At 38.3% G+C, this 26,235-nt stretch overlaps 1 protein-coding gene across 1 annotated transcript in view; it reads right to left on the reverse strand.

Moving 5' to 3' along the window:
* The window catches only part of PCLO (piccolo presynaptic cytomatrix protein), a 372,284-nt gene that overhangs the window by 160,028 nt on the left and 186,021 nt on the right, over nt 1-26,235 (reverse strand). The window contains exons 5-6 of the mRNA XM_026504655.4: nt 20,506-25,588; nt 18,132-20,140 (exon numbers count right to left, since the gene is read on the reverse strand). Coding sequence (XP_026360440.3) covers nt 18,132-20,140; nt 20,506-25,588 — 7,092 coding nt within the window. The remainder of the gene's footprint in view (nt 1-18,131; nt 20,141-20,505; nt 25,589-26,235) is intronic.

Here is a 26,235-nt window from a genome sequence, read left to right on the forward strand (position 1 = left end):
TAGCTAAATAAATAGAAGGTTTTCCTATGTTCATGGATTGGAAGAATTAACATCTTAATAGGTTAAGATGGCAATACTACCCAAAGTGATCAACAGATTCACTGCAAGTTCTATCAAAATTCCAGGAGAGGGAGGAATTAAGATGGCAGAGTAGTAGGAGAACCCTGAGCTTGACTTGGCCCTCAAACACAGCTAGATCAACATCAAATCATTTTGAACAACTAGGAAATTGATCTGAGGATTAGGAAAACAATCTGCACAATTGGAGGGAGAGAATGTGGCAGATGCGAGGTTTGGAGCTGTGAAATGGGGGACGGAGAAAAGCCCCAGTGCTGTAGAGGAGAGGGAGTCGTTTTTGTGGACAAAAGTAAGGGAGAGAGGGAGAAATCAGGAGAGGGGAGCATACAGGATTCATGCAAGATGCAGTGGTGTGGGGATCGCTTGGGTCACACTGGAAGAGAAGGTGCTCCTTCTTGGAGTACGTTTGGAAGAGGGTATATTGCCACTCCAAGGACTAAAGGCCTGCCGAGTGCCACTGAGTGTCCTCTCAACAGCAGAGGACAGAGGTGTCTACAGAGGGCAGATAACCTGGTCACAGCTTTTTGCTGTACTTCACCATAGACTCCAGGCATGTGTGCAGCCCAGTGACTGCTTTTCTGGGACAGAACGGTGAAGGGTGCAGTGCTGCGAGGTTCTCCTCTGGGGGTGGGGAGTGGGTCTGTGCCTTGCTGGGTCCTTTAAGATTTGGAGTTTTGAATTTCAGGCCCAGTCCAGAGATAAAATACAGGAGAACTGTGGCACTGGGTCTGCCAATGGCCCAGGCACAGAGTGGTTGAGGGCAGGGATCTGACAAAAGCCTGGGACACAGGAGGGGAGAGAATTTGATTTTCTGTGAGGGCCTACCAAACAGCAGTGGCTGTGAGTTTACCTCCCCAGGGTGATGCCATATTCCAACACACCTCTAAACCTGCTCACTAGCATGGTTGGACTTCAGAGAGAAACAGCACCTCCACTGGAGGCTGGAGTCACTTAAACCAAACCCCACACCCCTGTGCCCAGCAGGGGAATCTTTACTAGGGCACAGAGGACTGTGAGCCAGCACTGCTGGTCTCTCCCTCAGAAGACCAACACAGAAGCCCTGCATATACCAAGTCTATCAATCACAGAGTGCTCCAAAGCATCAGCTTCAGTTCCAGTAGAAATAGGACCAGACTTTCTTTTTTTCTTTTCTTTCTTTTTTTTTTTTTTTAAATTTTAAAAGTTTTTAATTTTTATCTTATTTTTTATTTTATTTATTTTTCTTTTTTTCTTTGGAAGCAGGCTTATAGTTTTTGTTTGTTTGTTCCTTTTCCTTTTTTCTTGGATCAGGCTTTTTAAAGTTTTTAAATTTTTAATCAGCCTTCTCTGAACAAACAAATCAAAACATACCTAGTTAAAGGTTCAACACTCTCCACTGCAAGCGAGGAGGAACTCCGCAGATGACTAACCTGTGGGAGAGAGCAGCCAAAACACAACAGCACAGTGCACATAGCATAAACCAGAACACTTCCGGAACCAGGCCCTGGACAACATATGACCCCTTCTTAATATAGTATTACTCTCAGGAACAGGAGACATAACAAGCTTTCATAACACACAAAAGAAAGAAACCTAGACATAAGAGCAAGACAAAGGAATTCGTCCTAAAAGAAAGATCAAGAAGAGATTATAGCCAGAGATTTGCTCAAAACAGTTATAAGCAATACATCTAAACAAGAATTAAGAACAACAGTCAAAGAATACTAGCTGGGCTTGAAAGAAGCATAAAGACACCAGGGAAACCCTGGCTGCAGATATAAAGATCTAAAAACTAGTCAGCCTAAAATAAAAATGCTGTAACTGTGATACAAAACTGACTGGATGTAATCACAATGAGGACGGAAGGAGGAGAGGATCAAATAGGTGATAGAGAAGATAAAATTATGGAAAATAATGAAGCTGAAAAGAGGGAAAGAAAATTATTAGGTCATGAATATAGACTTAGGGGACTCAGCAATTCCACAAAGTGCAATAATATCCATATCATGAGTCCAAGGAGAAGAATAGTGGGGAAAAGGGGCAGAAGGTTATATGAACAAATTACAGCTGAGAACTTCCCTAATCTGGGGAAGGAAACAGGCATTCAAGTCTAAGAGGCACAGAGAACTCTCCTCGAAATCAACAAAAACAGGTCAACACCAAGACGTATCATAGTGAAACTTGCAAAATACAAATATAAAGAGAGAATTCTGAAAGCAGCTAGGGAAAAAAGGTCCTTAACTTACACCGGTAGCCACAGCAGATCTGTCTAAAGAAATCTGACAGCCCAGAAAAGAGTGACACCATATATCCAAAGTGCTGAGTGGGAAAAATATGCAGTCAAGAATACTCCATCCAGCAAGACTGTCATTCAGAATAGAAGGAGAGATAAAGAGTTTCCAAGACAAGCAAAAACTAACAGAGTTCATGAACATTACACCAATGCTGCAAGAAATATGAAAGGGAACCCATTAAGCAGGAAAGAGACCAAAAGCAACAAAGACTAGAAAGGAACAGAGACAATCTATAGGAACGGAGACTTTACAGTTAACACAATGGCACTAAATTCATATCTATCAATAATTACTCTGAATATAAACGGACTGATGCTCCAATCAAAAGACAAAGGGAATCAGAACGGATAAAAAAAGAAAAAAACAAGTACCATCGGTACGCTGCTTACAAGAGACTCATTTTAGACCCAAAGACATTTGCAGATTGAAAGTGAGGCAGTCAGAACCATCTATCATGCTAATGGACATCTACTTATATTAGAGAAACTAGATTTTAAACAAAAAGACTGTAATAAGAGTTGAAGGGCACTATATCATAACAAAGGGGTCTAACCAACAGGAAGATAGAACCACTGTAAATAGTTATGCAAACAACTTAGGAGCCCAAATATATAAATAAATAAAATATATACTATTTTATTTTATATATATATAATAACAGAAATATATAAAATAATCAATAACAACATTAAAGAAACTCATTGATGATAATACAATAATAGTAGGGGACTTACATCCCACTCACAGCAATGGACAGATCATCTAAGCAGAAGATCAACAAGGAAATAATGGCTTTGAATGACACACTGAACCAGAATGGACTTAAAAGATATATTCGAAGCATTTCATCTTGAAGCAGCAGAATACACATTCTTTCTGAGTGCACATGGGACATTCTCCAGAATAGATTACAGACTGGGTCACAAATCAGGCGTCAACCAGTACAAATAGACTGAGATCATACCACGTATATTTTCAGACCACAGTGCTATGAAACTTGAAGTCAAGCACAAGAGAAAATTTGGAAAGACTACAAATACATGGAGGTTAAAGAACATCTTACTACAGAATGAATGAGTTAACCAGGAAATTAAAAAGAAATTAAAAAATAGATGGAAACAAATAATAATGAAAACATGACAGTCCAAAACCTTTGGGATCCAGCAAAGGCAGTCCTAAGGGGGAAGCATATAACAATAGAGGGCTTCCTTAAGAAGAAAAGTCTCAAATACACAACCTAACCTTACACCCAAAGGAGCTGCAAAAAGAACACCAAATAAAGCCTAAAGCCAGCAGAACAAGGGAAATAATCAAGATCAGAGTAGAAAGAAATGATACAGAAATCAAAAAACCAGAACAGATCAATGAAAGTAGAAGATGGTTCTTTGAAAAAATTAACAAAATTGATAAACTCCCAGCCAGACTTACCAAAAGAAAAAAGACCCAAATAAATAAAATCATGAAAGAAAGAGGAGAGATCACAACTAACACCACAGAAATACAAACAAGTATAAGAGAATATTATGAACAATTATATGTCAACAAATTGGGCAATGTGGAAGAAATGGATAAATTCCTAGAAACATATAAACTACCAAAACTGAAACAGGAAGAAATAGAAAATTTGAACAGACCCATAACAAGCGAAGAAACTGAACCAGTAATTAAAAATCTCCAAACAAATAAGAACCCAGAGCCAGATGGCTTCCTGAGGAATTCTTCCAAACATTAATATCTACTCTTCTGGAGCTGTTCCAAATAAAAGAGATAGAAGGAAAACTTCCAAACTCATTCTGTGAGGCCAGCCTTACTTCAATTCCAAAACCAGACAAAGACCCCACTAAAAAGGAAAATTACAGACCAACACTCTGATGAACATGGATGAAAAAATTCTGAACAAGATACTAACTGAATCTGAAAGTACATGAAAAGAATCATTCACCATGATCAAGTGGGATTTATTCCTGGGCTGCAAGGGTGACTCAATATTCACAAATAAAGAAAGTAAGGATGGAGGGAATATACGTCAACATCATAAAAGCCATACATGAAAGACCCACAGTTAATATCATCCTCAATGGGAAAAAAACTCAGAGCTTTTCCCCTAAGGTCAGGAACATGACAGGGATTCCACTCTTACTACTATTGTTCAACATAATACTGGAAGTCTTACCCTCAGCAATCAGACAACAAAAAGAAATAAAAGGCATCCAATCAGCAAGGAAGAAATCAAACTTTCACTCTGCAGATGACATGATACTTTATGTGGAAAACCTGACAGGCTCCACCAAAAAATTACTAGAACTGACACATGAATTCAGCAAAGTCACAGAATATAAAATCAACATACAGAAATCTGTGTCATTTCTATACACCAATAATGAAGCAGCAGAAAGAAAAATCAAGGAATCAATTCCATTTGCAATTGCACCTAAAACCATAAGATACCTACTTAGGAATACACCTAACCAAAGAGGTAAAAGATCTATATTCTGAAAACTAAAGAACATGTATGAAAGAAAGTGAAGAAGACACAAGGAAATGGAAAACATTCCATGCTCATGAATTGGAAGAATAATAATTGTTAAAATGTCTATACTACCCAAAGCAATCTATATATTCAATGCAATCCTGACCAAAATAACACCAACATTTTTCATAGAACTAGAACATACAATCCTAAAACTTGTACGGAACTAGACAAGACCCCAACAGCCAAAGTAATGTTAAAAAAAGAAAAGCAAAGTGGGAGGCATCACAATCCTAGGCTTCAAGCTATATTAAAAAGCTATAGTCATCAAGAGAGTATGGTAGACACATAGATCAATGGAATAGAAAAGAAAACCCAGAAAAAGAAGGAAAGAATATCCAATGGAAAATAGGTAGCAACAGTCTCTTCAACAAATGGTGTTGGGAAAACTAGACAGCAACATGCAGAAGAATGAAATCTGGACCACTTCCTTAAACCACACACAAAAATAGACTCAAAATGGATGAACGACCTAAATATGAGACAGGAATCCTTCAAAATCCTAGAGAAGAACACAGGCAGAAACCTCTTTGACCCTGGCCATTCCAACTTCTTACTAGACATGTCTCTGGATGCAAGGGAAACAAAAGTAAAAATGAACTACTGGGACCTCATCAAGATAAAAGGCTTCTGGACAGCGAGGGAAACAATTAAAAAATACTAAAAGGCAACCGACGGAATCGGAGAAGATATTTGAAAATGACATATCGGACAAAGAGTTAGTATCCAAAATCTACAAAGAACCCATCAAAATCAACACCCCCCAAAACCAAATAATCCAGTTAAGAAATGGGCAGAAGACATGAACAGACATTTCTACAAAGAAGGCATACAAATGGCTAACAGATACATGAAAAACTGCTCAGCATCATTCATCATGAGGGAAATATAAATCAAAACCACAATGAGATAGTACCTCAGACCTGTCAGAATGGCTAAAATGAACAAGTCAGGAAACAGGTGTTGGTGATACTGTGGAGAAAGGGGAACACTTTTGTACTGTTTGTGGGAATGCAAACTGGTGCAGTCACTCTGGAAAAGAGTTTCAAGGTTCCTTAAGAAATTAAAAATAAAACCATCCTATGACCCAGCAATTGCACTACCAGGTATTTATCTGAAGGATACAAAAATACTGATTCAAAGGGGCACATGCAGCCCAATGTTTATAGCAGCATTATCAACAACAGCCAAATTATTGAGAGAACCCAAATGTCCATCAACTGATGAATGGATAAAGAAGATGCAGCACATATATACAATAGAATATTATTCAGCCATGAAAAGAATGAAATCTTGCTATTTGCAACAATGTGGATGGAACTAGAATATATTATGGCAAGTGAAATAAGTCAGTCAGAGAAAGACAAACATAATTTCACTCATGTGGAATTTAAGAAATGAAACAGATGAACATAGTGGAAGGGAAGGAAAAATAAGATAAAAAGAGAGAAGAAGGCAAACCATAAGACACTCTTAACTACAGAGAACAGGGTTGCTGGAGGGGAGGTAAGTGGGGGAATGCACTAAATGGGTGATGGGCATTAAGGAGGGCACTTGTGATGAGCACGGTGTTATATGTAATTCTACTCCAAAACCAAGAGTACACTATATGTTAACTAACTTGAACTTAAATTAAAAAAAAAAAAAAAGTTCCAAGGGCCTTATTTTGCAGAAATAGAAAAGCTGATCATCAAATTCATATGGAATTTCAAAGAGCCTCCAACAGCCAAAACAGTATTTAAAAAGAAAAAAACAAAGTTGGAGGACCCATACTTCCTCATCGGAGCAACTTCAAAGCTATAGTAATCAAAACAGTGTGGTACTGGCAGAAGAACAAACCTAAATCAATAGAACAGAACTGAGAGTGCAGAAATAAACCCTCACATCTTGGTTAATTAATTTGGGACAAGGGAGCCAAAGCCATTCAACAGGGAAAGAGTAATCTCTTCAACAAATGATGGTGTATATCCACATCCAAAAGAATGAAGTTGGACACCTACCTCATATCCTACATAAAAATTAACTCAAAATTGATTGACTACCTAAATAAAAGAGCTCAAACCACAAAACTCTCAAGAGAAAAAAATGGAAGTAAATCTTTACGACCCAGGATTTTAGATATGAGATCAAAAGTATGAGTAACAAAAGAAAAAGCAGATAAATGAAACTTCATTGAAAATTTCAAACTTTCGTCTATCAGAGGTCATTATCAAGAAAATGAAAAAAAAAAAAAGCAAGCAACTGAAAGTCGTAAGATTGAGCCCTGCGTTAGGCTTGGCAGTCAGTGCAGAGTTGGTTTGAGACTTTCTCTCCCTCTTTCTCTGCCCAACCCTGCCCTCTAAAATAAATAAATAAATCTTTAAAAAATATTAAAATCTAAGCTACAATTTTTTTGCATTTGTAAAAAAAATACTATGCCTTGTTTTACAATAAACTCTACCAGTCATATTTTTTACATCTTATTACTTCCTTTGCAGAAAATAAAAATTTTCAACTTTCTAAACAGTATCAACTCCCTGAACCACTCAAAAGCTTTTGTATAGTTAACTAGAATATGATAAAATGTACTTCTCACATGAGTAATTTTGCTAAATATGGTTTTAGAGACTGTCTAATTTTGGCAATAGTATTCTATTGCATATTCGAAATGCTCAATGTTAGGTGAATGTGAAAAAAAATGATAGTTTTTCCCTTTCCATAATTTTTACAAATTTAGTAACCAGACACACTATTACATAGGGACAAACAGACTCAAATTGTTTGCAATTAACCAATGCCACCCAACCTTACTTCTGTGTTTTGCTAAAGCAGTATTATATACACAGAAGGATATATCATGGTGTGGCCACATAATTGAAGTGTTTTGTTCTTCTTGCTGTAAGAGATTAGAATAATGAGAGGTGTTCTCCCTTCTTAACTGCATGAACATAGGTCTGTGTCATATTCAAAATATGAGAGCTTTACTAAGGGACCCTTTGAGTTCCAGAGCCCATCCAAACAAAGTTAACCCCTATTTCTGATACAGACACATTTAAAATTTAGTCGAATGACAGTGCCAATGATAGGACTTTTAAGAATCATGGCCTTGGAAATCACGTAAGGCACCAATTTGCCAAGCTGGACATATAAACAGAAGAGCTGTTGTCTTTAAAAGTCTACGGAGGGCTAGACCATGACCAAACCTTCAGTGAACAATATATAAATGATAATTTGCTTTACAGGATTAAAGAAATATGACATTTTGATACTTCAGTGCTGTAAAGTCAAATGTTTACTAACTACAAGGGTATAAAAACTAAAGTGAAGCTAATGATCATGGTTTCAGAAGTAGGACATATTGTATTTCTAAATTCTACATTTTCATTAGAAAGACACATTGATGTGTGAGTATACAGATATATTTCTTAACTAGTTTGTGGGTTAATTTAACACTACGCTTTCTAGATTATTTTCCTAGGAGAAAAGAAAACGCCTAAAGCTACTGATGACCTCCTTTTTCTCTTGCTTTTAATCTCCCAACATTGTTATTATTACTAAGTTTAAAACCACTCTTTCTGTAGTTACTACTTCAAAAATTAATTGGGGCAGCAAAACATATTCTGCTTTATGCTCTTAGGTCGAAAGAAGGCTTGATGACCAGTAAGCATAAAGAGAAACAAAGAAGTAATTTAAAAGCATTCACATAACCTAGAGGCTATGAAAACTTGATAGCAGAAGAATTAAAATAACAGATCAGAACATCGGAAAATGAACACAGATACCTCCTATTTTCTCATTTAACTTTTACATGGTGCTTTTGGACCAGCACCCAGGATGCCAGGAACCACGATCTAACCCTGATTCCTTCTTCAAGGGCAAAGCATCACGCACCACAGCTCTACTATGCCACTCTGAGATACTGACTCTATTTCCTTATCCGAAAATGCATTCAGTGGTTTATGTGGGCAATCTGAAGTAGAATAATAAAGTTAATAAAAATTTCCAAGAATTAACATGAAAACTTATCCGAACACAGCAACATAAATAAAAGAAGTAAAATACATGTTCTCCTTTTTTTTTCTGCAACCTTTTCTCCCACATGCTAAATTTGGTAGTACTACCTGCCTGAGAATTATTCCATATTGATGACAATTATTGATCCAAAAAGAGAGATTGTAGTGACCTCCAATGTTTCTATAAAATATTTCCTTATTGGCAATCTTTCACAACAAAACTAACTTGATTGTAAACGCTGCAAAGTGTAAAACTCGAATTCTGCTACATTTCTGCACATGGTATACTGGAATTCTGATTCATTACTTCTGTGATACGTCTTCTAGAGCACTAGATCATCAGCAATTCGAGGAATAATTCAAGGACTACCTACCAAAAGTCATAAAAAACATAATGACCATTTTAACAGTGGTGCAAAGTTACCTTGGGATAATAAAGATATTTTATGTTTAGACTCTTCAAGAGCCTAACCACAAAATCACAGAAATCTCTACTGTTTTTTGTTTCTCTGTCATTGATTGCTTATCCATCCTTGGGCCTGGAACACAACCTTGGCCTTAAGATAGTTCAGATAAAAATAAAACAAAAATTAAAACATGGCATTAAAATAGTTCCGAGTTGCTTTTATCTACCTATGTTTGCAATGAATTAAATATTTATTTTTCATAAGCCCAAACCACGTGAAATAGCTCCCCACAAATTAAAGAGCAAATTTTCCTTGTACAGTACTTGACCATGATCCTTAGTCCATATCAACTGCTGAACCATTTGATTCTTTAGAAAGACAACACTATATACAAGTGATAAAAGAAGGCAGTCCAGTTAAAAAATTGGCAAGGAATGTCTTACTAAGTCTTCTAGAAGATAAAACTCATGGGCTGATATAAATATAACAATATATTTACTAAATATTTACTAAATATCTTCTAGAAGATAAAACTCATGGGGTGATATAAATATAACAATATATTTACTAAACATTTTAAGAAGTTAACTTTTATTTCCAATTCTCAATTCTACACACTCAGTTACGTAAGAATAATGGAATACTTGGATGGGTGATTAGACGATTTTCCAAATGGATAATTAATGAAACCTCAGCTTATTGAGTGTTGTGCATTTGAGTGAGCACTTATAGGCATCAGCTCCTGCCACAAAGGGAAAAACTGCAAAACCACCAGCAAAGAAGCTTTCTCTAAATATAACACTGCTTTTTCTGTTACAAACATTTCTATTGTTTTAATACTTATGACACTCTGAAGAAATTCATGCACATTTACTCACATCAAAAGTAAAATTAATATTGTGATGTCAAATCTTTCACAAAGTATTATACAATTCTCTACAATTAGCAGTAATTAGTCCTTGCCGCAGAGATTTCACATCAAGGTTCAAAGAAGTAAATGACTAAGCCATCTAAGTAGTTTCTCGGCCTGGAGACTCAGCTCTGTGATTAGGGCTGAGCTTTACCGAAAACGAAACAATGGGGACCTGCCTTGTTCCTGTCATGCCAAAATATACTACCTAATAGATAAGAAATTAAAATGTCCAATCTACTAAGAGCAATTTATTCATGTAGCTAAGATGGCTTATTAGACAGCCCAAACAATGTTTGTATATATATAATTTTCCATAAACATATGTAATCATTCACTAGAGAAGAGGGGAGAAGTGACAAAGTGTAATCACCTTCTATTGCAAATCTTCTATTTCTATTGAATTTTGTTTCCTCAAGAGGAAAAAGCTAAGTTTTTATTTGCCATTTCATAAAAATTTTTTGACCAAAGAAAAATTCTGCAAAAGCAGTTCTATAAAATCTAGCTTAATGGTTTCTTACATTGTTTTTAAGCATTAAGGTTCAATTTTTCGACTGTTTTAAGTTGAATCCCTTGCACCTTGTTCTTGAGGTTAAAATAAAATAGATTTTTAAAAATCCCATTGTTCTTTATAGCTTCAGGCTAAATAAACTGAGGTAGTTTAAACTAGCCAGTTCATCGAAGACTCTGTTTACCTCATCGCATGTGTTCTAGTGTTCTCCTAATTCAAACTCTACACAGCATTCATGATACAGAACAGTGCCATAAAGAAAATCCTGTTAAATCCAGGGCTTCATTTGATGCAAATGAATTATCTTGGCTGAGTATGGGGGTTGGGGATGGAACTTTAGGTTCCTCATCTTCAGACTATGGTATAAAATAAACATAAAGCCTACAGAAAATAAGTGGTTTGGATCTCAACCAAGCTACTGCATGTGAAAATAATGTATTAGTTGTATGAGGCCACAAACACATGAAGTATTTTATGTATGTATACTGTACATACGGACATATATGCATATACAGCTATTATAAACATAGACAGTAGTCCTCCCTTATACATGGGAGACACGTTCCAAGACCCTCAGTGGTTGCCTGAAACCACAGATAGTACTGAACCATATAAACTGTTTTTTCCTATAGCCACATATCTATGACAAAGTTTAATTCGTAAATTAGAGTAAGAGATTAATGACAATAATAAAATAGAACAATTACAACAATATAGTATAATAAAAGTTACGTGAATGTGGTCTCTTTTTCCCTCTCTCAAAATATCTTACTGTAATCTACTCATCCTTCTTCTTGTGATGATGCCAGTTGATAAAACGCCTACATGATGGGATAAAGTGAGGTGAACGATGGAGCGCTAGACTGCTACTGACCTTCTGACAATACTTCAGAAGGAGGATCATCTGTTTCCAGACTGTGGTGGACAATCGAAACTGAAGCCATCGAAAGCAAAACCATGGATAAGGAGGGACTTCTGTATTCTGATGTTGAATATGATGATAAGAAATGTCATACAACTACTAGGATACATTGTGATGCCTCTACATAGCTTATACCGCAAAGTATAAAATCAAATTTCCAAATTTTTATATTATAATCATTTTAGTTGCTTCCTAATTTTTTCCAGTCATAGACAACAGTAAATAATTAGTAATTTTTAGAAATTTGTACAAATCTGCAATAGTGCATGTTTCTATGTTAGGAAGGGATGTATTTGGGAGAATACGTATGCAGCTTCCTTGTCTAGTCAGTTACAAATAGCACAACCATCCACAAGAGAAAGTGTAGTGAATTGATCAGAAACTAATACTATGATAATATACCTAAGAAGCTAATTAATATTAATGTTCTATGTTTTTTAACCATGTCAGTAATAACCAATGCTCTATTAATTCATAACTCCCCTGTGTTAAACAGGCATGTCCGAATATTTAAGTGTGACATTTTAAGTGTTTCTTATAATTATGCTCATTTGCTTATTTTGAAATGTAGATGCATTAAGGATAATACAAATGATTTGATTTTTTTCTCCTTCAGTCTAAAAACCTTTGTTTTGAAATTAGTTTTTACATATGGACTATAGCAATGTTAACTACTAAACACTGAATTGATGAGATCAACTTAAAAACTTTCTCGTTTTCAACTCACTTACTTTATATGTATATGTATATGTATATATGAAATATATAAAGGTAATGTATAATATATAATGTGTATATATATGTATATGTACAGACATTAATTTTTATTTTTATATCCTAATAATTCCCATAAATTATTATTTTATTGTCATTATTTTGGAAAACCCTTTAAAATAGTATTTCCTACTTTAATTTTAAAACAGATGCATTTCCAAGTGCAAGATTTTAATCATAAAGAAGTATAATGAGAAAAATATTAGTAATGAAGAAAGAGCTACAGAAAGAATAATTATGATTTACAAAGCCAATCTTTAATATCTGACTAATCTTTCCTGACATACATAAATACCACCATTATAAAATGGGTAATTTCATCAAAGTCAGTTTTACCTCGTTTTTCAAACAGAGTAATAAAAAGCAACCTCAAGTAATTATTAATTTTTAAATCATACCTGGCCATCACAGTCATTATTTCTTAATTCTGTATATTCTGACAGAAATAAAATAGACAGAAATAAAATTTTTCACTTTAGGTTATGGAAATTACTTTCAGAAATACATATTAAAGGGTTCCAAAAATCTTAAAAATAGCTATCAAAACAGCAATCAGTGAAGCAAAACATATTCTTGTAAAAATCAGCTCATGAATTACCATCTGCTTTGCAATAGGATCCTGGCTTAAAGTCTAGAATAAGAAGATTTTAATAGGGAGTGTGCCTTATTATTCAAAAAGCTCTATACTTGCTCAGTAAGTCTAAGGATAGGGAAAAAAAACCAGCTTGAACACTCAGCCTAGGATTTTTAACATACAGAGGTGATATCATTTTAAATGTAGCTTATTTTAGTACAAAAAGTGGTATGTATCCTCATTGGCAAAACGTGCTATTTCTGAAATACATGTCTTTTTTTAAAGAAATCACTCAAAAATGCTATTTTTTAAGATCAAGAAATCTTTTGAGTGAATTAGACCCTTTCTAGCACCAAATTCCTTGAATTTACAATGCTATTTCTTCCGATGGATGATGTCAGCTTCTCCCCTGATTTTGTAGAGAATACGCTATATTAACTTTCCTTGGTGAAGTTATTGATCATGTGAGGCAATGATGTAAATCAATCTCGTTGTATATAAGAAAGATAAAGGGCGTGCGGAACACATGTGGAGCTCTGGTTTATTTACCCAGAAGAGTACATTTAAAATCAGCACAGAGAACAGGAATCTGATATTTCTAGAGAAGAGGCATTATGTAGTCCACAGAATATGAAAGCCTACATAGTTACTAGGAGATTTGAGAGGTATTTGCACCAACCCATAAAGTAAAGCTCTTTAATGACAGTTGGCAAATTTGTGCTAAGGACATACAGATATTGCCAATGTCAACCTAAGGAGAGGGAATCAACACGACTAGTTACCTACAGTTGCCAGACTTAGTGATAGGAAGGTGGTGAATATTATTTCATGTAATCATTACCGATAGTCACTGGATCATTCCATACCACTTTCTACCTATTTTTAACTATTTGGCTTCCATTAAGCATTCTAGTTGAAGAAGAGTTTTACTAATAAAAGTGAGAAAATCATTGTGTACATACTACCTTTCATTAGAAAGCATACTTCTTCCTGAGCTTTCTCAATTGTGATGCAAATACATCATTATCAAGTCATATCTGGGTAGTCAGCTTAATCTCATGGGGAGGAATAAATGTTGACCTTGTTTCTGTGATATCTCTTGAGAATTTTCCTGGGAAGCAAACTGAAGACTTAAGGAAAAAGGCAGCAATTTTATCCCACCTTTACTCAGAGTTAAAAATTTACATTTGTAAAAGGAAGTAAGCTACAAGATAAAACTGGTTACATAAAGTTTTTTAAAGATGTTATGTATTTATTTGAGAGAGAGAGAGAGCATGTGTGTGTAAGAGAGCACAAGCAGGGTGAGGGGCAGAGGGAGAAGCAGACTTCCTACTGAGCAAGGAGCCCGATGTGGGGTTTGATCCCAGGACTCCAGAATCATGACCTGAGCTGAAGGCAGATGTTTAACTGACTGAGCCACCCAGGTACCCTGGTTACATACACATTATCAAAACACAGATTATGACTTTGATACCAGAATGATGGGGTCTAGAAAGGGGATAGAGTTCACTCTTATAGACACTGGGGAACATTACGGAACTCCATAAAATTAACTCGGATAACTCACTGCTTCAGTTATGCACATTGAGCACATTATTTTGTGATTTTATGTTAATTAGTGCTAATTTTAATTAATTGAATATATAAGACATCTTAGGGCTTAGCATGAACTCAAAGTGCCAGTGAAACACTAACTAGACACTAATCATCCTCTGCCTTAGAATTCCTGTGGGGTAGGAATAGTTGAATTCCTTTGGGGTAGGAATAGAATCAAATTTAAATCTCTGATGTTCCAAACTGCAAGATTAAGACAAATGTTCTGAAACTCCGGGAAGGAAGATTTGACCCATAAGGAAGAATCTGGTAATAATTAAAGTGCTCCAAAAAGTTTCTGAGATAGTTACCAAGACAAAAAAGTGAATATGGAAAGAGGACCAAAAATGAACCAATCAAGCAAAAATCAGTTCACATTTGCCTGGGAACAAACAAAAAGTACAATACAGTGCTTTATTATTATTATTTTATTTTTATTATTAACTTTTTTTGAGAGAGAGAGAGAGAACACGCAGGGCAGGGGGGCAGAGAGGAAGGGAGAGGGAATCCGAAGCAGGCTCCACACTCAGCATGAAGCCTGATGCGGGGCTCAATTTCAGGACTCTGAGATCATGCCCTGAGCCAAAATCAAGAGTCTGACAGGCATTTAACCGACTGAACCATTCAGGTGCCCCAGGAAGATTTATTTAGAGAATGAGGTAAGGAAAGCCTCTCTGTGGTAGTAAAACTTAAGCAGAAACCTGTACACAGGAATGAGGCAGGCAAAGATCTGAGGAGAGAGAGATCCCAACCCAGGGCTGGGATGGAGATGAGGTTGGCACATCCAGCAAATGGCAAAGTCAGCAGCTGGAGCAGAGTGAGAGGATGAGGCAAATGTGGGAGTGACCGGTGATTGTGAGGCAGGCAGAGAAGAGATCCTATGGGTCCCTGTTAAGAAATTTCTAAGATATTCTGAATTTGATGAGGACTGCTGGAGAGTTGAAGCTGTGGAGTGCATGATATCATCTGGCATACATTTTAGAAAACCACTTTAGGTGCAGTTTAGAGAAATGACAGTAAAGAAAGCACGAGTCGGGGGAGTACAGTGGCTAGCCAACAGTGTCAAGAAAACCAAGAAGACCGAAGGCACTAATCTCTTTGGTCTAATCTCTAATTTGGTCTAATCTCTTGATAGCCATGGGAAGGAAATCCAAAACTGTAACTCAGCAAATTACATGCCCTGTGACATGTTCTTTACTACCTTTCCAGTTTCATTTACAGTAAACATCTTCCTCCCCTTTGCTTTATGTCTGTTCCTCAGTCTGAACCTTTGTATATTGTTTCCTCTATTTAGAGAGACCTCCTTTTTTCTCTTCATGGTCCGACAGAGATTTCACTTTCATGTTTCAGAACCTCCTCTTTGAAACATTTCCTAACATTTCCAGAAAAAGGAGATCTCAGCACAGCATCTCATACAGGATAGAACTTCTCTTTTATGCTATATTACAGTACACATTTTATACCGTGTTGTCTCAATGGCTACCAAGTGGTGATTCTTTTCAACTTTACTGGTCTGAGAAAATTAACAGTATGTAAATTACTGAGCTAAACTTCTTAAACCCATATCACTATGAATATCACTTAGAAGATTATTCTTTTCAATACAACTAATCCATGCTTATAATGAAGGAATTAATTTAGTTTTTAAAACAGACTCAACGCATGTCTAGAAATGGGCAAAGAAACCAATTATAAAATTCACATATTAGAATCAAAGTATCTACAGTGCCAAAAACATTGCCTGTATACAAAAATGGTCTACCTTGTGCATGAAATAAAACAGTATCTTTGAATTGATACACAGTTCTTCCATATTAAAGCACTGAGTTGGACCAATTAGAAAAAGGAACTACTGAATTGTGCTTTGAGGCTCATCCACCTAGGATTTTTCAGGCTCAGAAATTATTTAGTAATTCTACCCAACTTCTTTTGTGATTAGATAGTTATTCAGTAGCATTACCTGTAATAGAACCCACATAACTCACTGTATCTTTCATTTCACACTTCCAAATCCGAAGTGAATTCTGTGGAAAAAAATACTGACAACTCCAACCTCTTCTCTAACTGAGTTCATATGAATTAAGGGTACAGGGCCATACATTAAGTAAATGACCAACACACCAACTGGAAAAGCTTATTCTTTCTAAGGACACAAACCGTAAATATTAAAGTCCTGTCAAAAGCCACATTTTCCAAGTTTTCCAAGCAACTCTTAGGTGAATTTATACGCCACTGCTATAAAAATAAATACCTATACATATAGCTGAGTTGAAAATCACTTCTCACAATAGATTTAATTCTAGAAACAAAGCCATAGAAAAAATAATTCTCTGTAAATTGAATGTAATTTCAATTCACCAGTGGTTTCCTGACCTAACAGTTATGACCTCTGTCCCCCACATGAAGACAATTTTACACAGTGTTTGAGAAAATATGTAATAATAAAATGTCACTATGAAACTAGAGAACACACATGAATTTATAGTTTTTAATATACCTATGGAGATATCTATATACCTATAAACAGACTTATAGTCATATTTAATGGCATGTTTTTCAGCCCACAGCCAATGTTTAATATACATGGGCCAGCAGAAATACAGCAATGTCTCAGATAAACCTATTTAGAAGCTTCAGGGTTTGAAGACCTGGAGTTCACAAACCAGTAAATTAAGAGAACTTTTAATTTGAACATCTTGTATTAAATTGAACCATCATATTTATCAACAGCCTTCTGTTATATATTAGACTTTTAAAGTAGGATACACGTGTTTTTATACCTGATTATTACCATTTCTTATTAGCTCAGCTGGAGAGATCTTCACAGATGTGTCCAACATATCTATATATGTTCTTTCTCCTTTGAAGCATGCCTATATATTTTTCAATAATTAACCACTATTATTCAAAGAAACATAAAAATTCTTTTTGCTTCTGTAAGCCCTGGGACTAAGGCTTACCTGAGGTTAGATTAAGAAAATTGCCAGAAACTAAACAAGCACGGATGAACTATGAAATTACTTTCCTCTACCTGCCCTAGAAATGCTCTCTTTTAAGCAATAAATGTTCTAAGCCTTTCAATGAAAATATTCTGGCCGTAGGAAGACGAAACTGCTTGGATGATCTCCAAGGACCCTCCTGCTAAAGACTTCCAGTACCCATGGGTCTAAATTTAGGGCCATCCTTTGTCTAATCTGTTTACGTTCAGTATTTATTCCATCATACCTAAATATGAATATTAATTCTACTCACTGAAAGCAGAGTCGACAATTGACACTTGGGAGATTTCAAGATTAGAAGCAAACTTTCAGTCTCATGAAGTTATGAAATAACAAACTTCTTTCTCATTTTGCCTCACCTAAGATGCTTGCCTTTTTTTTTTTTTTGGTATTTCTAAATGGATGTATACTTTTCTATTTTTCCCCAAATTTCTAATGCAATAGTCCTCACTAAACTGTAGTACTGGGTTTCAGAGGTACCAGGAGCCTCATTGCCTGCTCAAGTCTGCAAACACGCGGTTAACATCAACTCATCTATTGCCTTCTAACTGAAAAGAATCACTCTTACCGTGTAGCCCTCGGTATACTGAAAAGGAGCCCTGGAACTTTCATCTGCTGTTGGACTCAGAGGCTTGGGGTCAGACATGGACCGCTGCATCATCTTGGCTGTCTTAGGACTCGCGGGGGGCACTTTAGCCATATCTGGATGCAGTACTTTCTGCGGACTTATATCATCAGGGAGGGGTTTTTCATAAGGTACAAAGGCTGATTCTAAGGCTTTGCCTGGTGAAAGTGGTGAGATGGGTGAATAAAGGACTTTTGGAGATTTGGGTGGGGAAGGAGCCAGCTGTAGTGTGGAATCTGCCCGAAGGTGAGATGAGTAACCAATCTCTAAAGGTGTTGGGCGTTTCTTGTCTTTGGGTGGAGATGTGGCACTCAGATATGGAGGGCTCTGTGTGTCTGAATCTGCTTCTGTTTGACATCCTAAACTGCCCCCTTTGTAAGTCTTTTCAGGTGCTGAAATGTGTTTAATTATTTCTACCTTGGCATCCACGCGCGCCCGTATTGACGGTGTTCTTATGGTTCCAACTGGTTCAGTCTGCACAGATATCTCTGCTACTGTCTGAACTGCTATACTGGAGACTTTGGAAAGGGGTTTGGTCTTGTCAGCCTCCATCGTGCTGTCACCGTACTTGCCGACTCGAGCTTTTCGCCTTGCTCTGGTGGGCATATCCCATTCGTCCTGATCTTCATCATCGGTTTGGACGCTCGTATCAACGCTCTTCTTGGTCCTCCTCCTCCTACTCACATAACTCCGATCTGCTGTGTCCTCGTCGTCAGTTTGTACACCACTGTCCACGATCTTTTTAAAGCCGCGGGGATCGTCAGATTCTCCCAGCTCATCATACTGTCCGCGGCCTTTGGCGGCAGAGCTTCTCTTCTTGGGCTGTTTCTCATCCTTTACCACCACGTCTGTCAGGGGTATTTCTGAAACAGTACTCAGGATGCCGGGTGGGGCGATGTACTGAGTAACACCATCAGACTGCACCGTGTACCACCCCTGGCTCTGTGGTATTTCAATCGCCACAACGGCCGAGGCAGTGGTGGTTGCATCCTCAGTTGCCCAAAACTGACTGCCTTCTGGGGCAGCATACTGACCCTCCAAAATGGCCTGCTCCGTTGTGGTTTGTGGAGAAGCCGTTCCAGAAGGGTCATAGTTATACTGGTAGATCTGGCGAATCTTTTGCTCTTCTAGCTGCTGGTGAAGCTGTTGCTGCAGCTGCTGGATCTGCTCCAGCTGTAGCTGTTGCTGAGCTAATGTCTCCTGCCTCATCATGAACTGGGCTTGCCGCTCTTCTTCCTGCTGATAGAGAAGGTGCTGCTTCATCGACTGCAGCTCCTCCAGCTTCTTTTGAACCATGATCTTTTCTTGTTCCCGGAACCTTTGAATTTCCTGACGTTCCCACTCCAATTCCTCAGCAAAACGCTGCTGCTTAATTTTCTCCAGTTCCAAGAGTTCACGCTCCAAGTCAAGCTGCTGCTGCTGTTTATCTTCTTCAGGGACCATTAAAATAGCACTTTCATCTCCCACCACTTCAGAAAACACTTCGGATGCTGTGGTTAAAGTGGGCACTGAGTCTATTGTCTCAGCAGTAAGAGTTTCCATCGTAAGAGTCTGCAAACTGGCATTGATATCAATGCCGGTTGCCGCAATGTCTGTTTCAGACGCACCTGTTGTTAGGAAATAGGACCTGGGCATTGGCTGGCTCTGGTGCAGGGCGGATAATGAAGTCACCCCGTCAGCTGTGTGCACGCCCGACAAATCCCTCACCGTGGTGCTGAAAATGGAGCCAGGCTGTGTGGTGATAGCAAATGTGGAGGGAATTGGTGTTGCTACTGAAGAATAGACAACACCATTAGATGACCTCAAAACGCTCCCCACACCATACTGAGATCCTGGAGGTGGAGTCATTCTTGCTGTGGAATACTGTGGGGTACTAATCCCAACTTCTGAAATGACTTGTCGTGTTTCAGGGTATGGACCTGTAGTCTTGCTTGAATAATCCATTACCTCACCTGAAATACAGGGTAGAGTTATAGTCCAGTTCCCAGAACGAATGACGCGTTTTGGGTTTGAAAGCCCTCTCAATCTTGATGAACATAATGAATGGGACTGCATGCAAATCCACAGGTTAACCTAATTAGATGCAGAATTAAAGCGATGCTGAACATGCAGGCACATGCGGGTGACTTTGGGCAGAACAAATTAAAAAAATGAAGGAACGAAAGCGCACATGTATTCTGAAATATGTTGCCAAAACATCCAAAGAAAGACAAAAAGTAACAAAATCGGAAAAGGGACCACATTTTTCATCCTGAAATGAGATGAGGGACACCGTAATGACATTTCAAGGAAAGGTCTGCTGCCACATCATACTGACCTGTGGTTATTCTCCCTGAAGTTAGATCTACTGCTGCATCAGTTCCTCTAGAATAATCAAAAGCATTTTTACTTTTATAGAAAAAATGTCCAGCTTCTGCTAAATTAGTGTCAGACATGGATGGTTTCATTCCCCCAATCCCTCTATAACCATACGGCCCTGACCGATCGTACTGATAGTGGTCATCCCTATAACCAAAACGGTCCTCAGGAAGAGTCGTTGCAGGCTGCTGTGCTGTGCAGCTCCTTCCAAAGGGTAACTTATAAACCATATCACAGCATACAGCTCTTCTCCCTGCAGTCAGATCAACAGGCTTTTCATCATCTTCTATTATTTTGGTCACCACACCTGAAGTGGATTCATCCATTGTTACGACAGTTCGGTGAGACTTTGTTGTACTGAGGTCTACCACTTCCCCATCAGTGATCCCCTGGGATGCGATGCTATCAGTCCATCCATTTGTGACACCAACAGGAGGCGCAGTGACAGGTTTTGTGATAGCCGATGTTGCTGGGTATGCCGAAGGACCTAAGGATAAGTTGATTGGTGCGTCCTCTCTAACTGCAGGGAAAGCCTGGCCACTTGGTATCCTATATGGGGGCTCAGCATGCTTTGATGTAGTAAGCTGGAGTGGTGCTGTGGTTGCATGTGCTGCGCCCACCAGGCTTTCTGTGCCCGTGGTGTAACTGGTACTAGCTACGCACGTAACAACAGTCACCGTCTCAGTGACCAGGGACATCGGCCTTACTATGGATGGAGTTGCACTGAGATTTATAATAGATGGCTGGACAGCACTAATCTGTCTGCCATAAATGTCACTTGTGGTGCTTTGCCTTTTCATATCCATCGTGGAAGCAGAAAGATCCATACACTTTTCAGTTGCTTTAACTTCTACTTTTGGTACTGTACGCAAATCAATGGCATCCCCGACAAGCTGCACCTTTCCATTTTCCTTATGCTGATGCTTCTCTAAATGTAGGCTATCCAGAGCAAGAGGCTCTGGGGGAATTGAGATAGACACACTGCTGGGACCAACACTAGGGACTGCACTTCTGGCTGCTAAGATCTCAGCCTTAGAAATGTCAGTGGTGTAAAACTGTGTCCCTGAGGTTGGGGCTGCTTGAAATGAAGAGAGTGTTGTGACAGGGAGAGCAGAAAATGTCTCCAGAGCTCCAGAGATGTATAAGCTCTGTTCTGAAGAACTTGGCATTCCTGCAGTTGTTAAAGGAGGAACTATAGAAAACACTGGTTCGATGGAAATCAGGTCTTTGGGGGGTGATCCCAGGGGCCAACTGGTAATTGCTTGACTAGCTGAAGAATCTGTGGGAGTCCCAGGTTCAGATGGCAACGTGATAACCACGTAGGTTTCCATGAGGGATTTGGAAAATCTCGGGGAGGACTTGTTAGAGTGAGGGGAAAGTGGGGAAGTAGGGGAAGGTAATTTATAATCTGCTGAAGTCACTAAATTTAGTGTCATATTTGATGTTAAAGATAGACCTGTTGGTTTGGGATGTGTATCTGCTGATTTCTGCGTAGTTACTGGAAGCTGAGGAACTGCTGGTTTAGGGGCAATTGGAGGTTTACTTGGCTCAGGTCTGTGTATAAATACAAGTCCAGATGGGATGGAAGATGGTTTAGGAGGAACAGGAGGAGGTGCAGTGGTACATATTTTTGTTATAGGTAACCCACTGCTTCTTGGAATAGCTGTGGCCTCTACTGTAGTAACAGCATCAACTAGAGGTGTAGCTGTAGGAGTCAGAGTCACTGGAGCTGTAACTGGTAACTTTTTTTTAGGATGAATAGTTGGTTTAGGTGAGGTTGGTGGAGGAAGAGGTGGAGGAGGAGGAGGAGGGGGAGGGGGAGGAGGAGGAGGGGGAGGGGGAGGAGGGGGAGGAGGTTGGGCTGACGCATCCAAAGAAGAGCTTCTAAAGAATGGACGAATTTTAGTTGGAAGAGAGGTAACAGAAGGACTGCCAGATGGGAAGTGAGATGCAGGTTTTGCTTGATCGAAGACCTGTCCAGCTAGAAGGCATGTTGCTGGAGCCTGCTCCTCCACTGCCATAGCAGACGGAGGGTGATCGAACACAGTTTCAGAGAAGCCCATTTTTGTTAGTTCAACCTCAGACTTTTCCCTTTTATCTCTGTAAGCTTCCAAGACCTCGAGAATAATTCCATTCCCAGTGTCCTTCTTGGCTTTCTTCACTGGGTCTTTTTCAGATGTAGATGAGTCAGTGGAAATAGTGTCAGCAATGAGCCCCTCGGGTTTAGTTCCTACAGATTCCATGATAGGAGGTTCCATATCAGATAAGGAAATCACAATATGATCAGCACTAGTTCTTCCATCTGGTACGACAGTCCGATCTAAAGATACACTTATTTCTTCCGGATAGTCTATAATACTGCCTGGAAAATATGTTGATGAAGTGACCTCCTCAGAATCTTCGAATTTAGTTACTATGTCCACTGGCTCCGTATAAACCGTGGTTATGCTATCCAAAGTAGTAATGGGTGAGGAGCTATCTGTGGTACAAACTGAAGAAACAGATGACGTGAGAGAGGGTGTGTCAGAAGGTGGGACAGATGTAGCACTTTCTGAAGGCTCAGAGTAGGTCAAAATCAGTGATTCGTGGGCAATTATCTCTTGAATTTCCCTTGTATAATCAGTTACATATTCATCCTCAATTTCTTCTGTTGAAAAATGTTGGGTTATCTTGACATCTGGGATAGAGAGAGTTGCGCTGCTCGTCGAATCTGTAAGAGATGCTCCTGAGAGAACACTTGATGTCAAAGATGCATCGGGCACCCTGTCAAAGTCCATGGTAGACTCTGTCATGTCATCCATGATGGGGGGCTGGGTTGGACTGGATCCAGGTGTTAACTGCATCTGCTGCCTCTTCATGAGTTCTTCATAGGCAGCATCAGCATCTAATAATTTTTTTTCTTCACTGGTAGAAGTTACCATACTACCCAGATCCACTATCTCATGGCTTTCTGGGATGATATAAGAGCTTGAAACAATATCTTCTTGAGGCACAACAGAATGTAAGCTTTCTAATTCATAAAACTCTTTCTGGAGGTCTGTTATTTTTTGCATAGGATCTTCAAAAATCTGTTCTGGAATTCTTATTTTTTGCTCTTTCCCTCTCTGCTGCATAAATCCATTTTCGTCTTCTTGCCTTGTTAGCAGACTGCCATCTACTGAACCATTGTATGTGTCCTCCACTAGAGATTCATAAATATAATCCTCTATTAACATCCCACCATACAAAGGCTCTTTTTCAAACATTTCATCTCGTTCAGTTGCAGCTGGAAAAGCTTTATATTTGTGGGTTTTATGCATCATTTCTTCATACATCTCCTCGGCACTTTTTAATGCCTTTTGGCCACCTTCTTGCTGCATAATAGACTGCTCATCTGTTGGTGAGTACAAAGACACAGCTGTGGGCAATTTATAAACTTTTTGCACTTCTATTATTTTCTCTGGGCTTATTTCGAAACCTTCTGGGTCTGATTCTATGCTAGGTGAGTATTCAGAACAGGAAGATCGATGGAGCTCCTCCATTTCTGCAGCCTGACGTAATTCTTCTGTTGGAGATGCATCTTCAATGGGAGAGAGATTACTGGGTGGTGTCTTTGGTCTTTCCCTTCTTCTCTGTGCTCGAAGTTCATCTTTGTCTTTCTTTGATTTCTTACTAGAAGTCTTTCTTTGTTGCTGCTCCAATTCCCGCTGCTTTTCTTGCTCCTTTAGTAATTCTTCTTCCTCTCTCAACTCTTCTTCCTCTGAAGAATCTTCAATAGTAGGTAAAAGAGGACCATGTGACCTGTGCCTAGCTTTACGTTGCTGTTTGCTCTCTCCTTTTTTGTGACTGGGGCTACTGTCACTGTCCTCATCAAGTGACGACACCGATGTAGGGGATGTTCCAGGAGTGAAGCTGGAAGCATGAAGACTAGAAGATCCTTCCCCCCTTGACCTATCTTCTGGAGAGTCTGTCAGGCTTTCCATTTCTAGTTCTGGCTCCTCATCAAAATACAGACCTGTTTTTTTCTGTGAGGACTCTGCAGAGTATTTATCTGCTATTGTGCTATTGAGTTCAATTGTTTTGAATCGACGCAGCCCTCCTCCTCCAGCAATTACAAGTTCTTCACTCTCCTGACTTTTAGTCTCTCTGTACTTAAGCTCAGGACTTTCATCGAATGTCTCATCATCTTCGTCATGCCACGAATGGCGTCTTCCTGCATCATCATCAAAGCTTGCACTGCTTTTCCGAGTTAGTCGCCTGTGTTTCCCTGCTGTCGCTTTCCCTTTCCCTTTTGTTTCTTCCTTCTTTTGGCTCTCAATACTACTACTGATCTCTTTGAGCTGGCTTCTAAAGAACTCATCATCTTCAGAACCTGAAGCATCTTCATCAGCACTCATTTCTATGATTTGTTTTCGAATAAAGTCCTCCTCTTCACCGGATCCTTGACTATCTTCCTGTTTATACTCATCACTGCTAGATGAACCAACACTAGTTCTCCGTTTTCTTTGTGGAACAGGCGAGTTCTCACTTTCGCTACTGTCTTCAACTGAATCATAAAGCTGTCTTCTGGTAGCTGTGTCATCAACAAACTCAGACTTTTCTTCATGGTCTTTTCTGGAAGGAGCATCTTGTTGGCTATCTTTTTTTAAAGTGTCTTTTTCTTCTTGACTTTCTGTGAGCTCCTCTTCTGCAATTGTAGTTTCTATAGTTTCAGACAAACTCTGAGTTTTTGGTTGGTCCTTAGGTGGCTCAGAAGAAACCTCATGAGGTTGGGTTTTCTTTTCTGGCTTTTCTTCAACAAGTGTACTTGCCTGAGCTTCCAAAATGGATAGGACTGTACTTTCTAACTTAGCCAAATCTGAGGGGCTGGAAGGGCTGCTTTCTTGTGAAAAAGAGTCCTTTTTGAGTCCCTTTAGCAAATCTTTTTCGTCACCTGGAATAAGACTTGGAATTTCACCAAGTGAACTTGATATCCCATCAGAAGAATATCCTGTGTCACTCAGACCTTGTGGGCTTTTTGGTTGCTGAGAACTTGAAGTGTCTGATTTGTCATCTTCCTTTTCCTAGCAGGGAGGAAAAGATACAGGAAAACTTAACATGATTAAACTAGTAATATGGCCTCTCTATTACTCCCAAACAATTACTATGAACTGAGGAATAATTATAGGATTTTTTAAAACTATATGTCAGTAATTTTTTAAAAAATCTTTGGATACAAAAAAAGTGAAAGTAGTTGAAACATACTGACTAAGGTTAGTTTTCATTTAACCTAAGTTTAATTAAATGTCAATTCTCAATGACATTTGATTTTTTCCATTAATACTCTATCTTCTTAAATTTCAATTCAATTTTCTTTCAAACACATCATTATCTTTCTCAGTACATTTACTTTGGGGAAAAGTTACAAACTGTCAAAGAAAAAAATTAATGTTTTCATTAATACAACCAATACTTTTGAATCATGAGGACAGGCAAAGAAAGAAAAAAATCAGAGGATGGGCTTTGTACCTGGCTACAAGTTGTAAGAGATGTTGGAAATTTTACTTAACAAAAATATGCAGGTAGTATGACCATAATGATATCTGTCTCAACTACCACAAAAGATTTTTTTTTTTTGAGAGAGATTCAAATAAGACACTACTAAGTGTCTTTTAAAGACACTTTAAAAGACATTAAGACACTATATTTACTTGGTATTGTTGTTAATATT

The sequence above is a fragment of the Ursus arctos genome, unplaced genomic scaffold, assembly GCF_023065955.2.
Source record: "Ursus arctos isolate Adak ecotype North America unplaced genomic scaffold, UrsArc2.0 scaffold_3, whole genome shotgun sequence".
NCBI classification, from domain to species: domain Eukaryota; kingdom Metazoa; phylum Chordata; class Mammalia; order Carnivora; family Ursidae; genus Ursus; species Ursus arctos.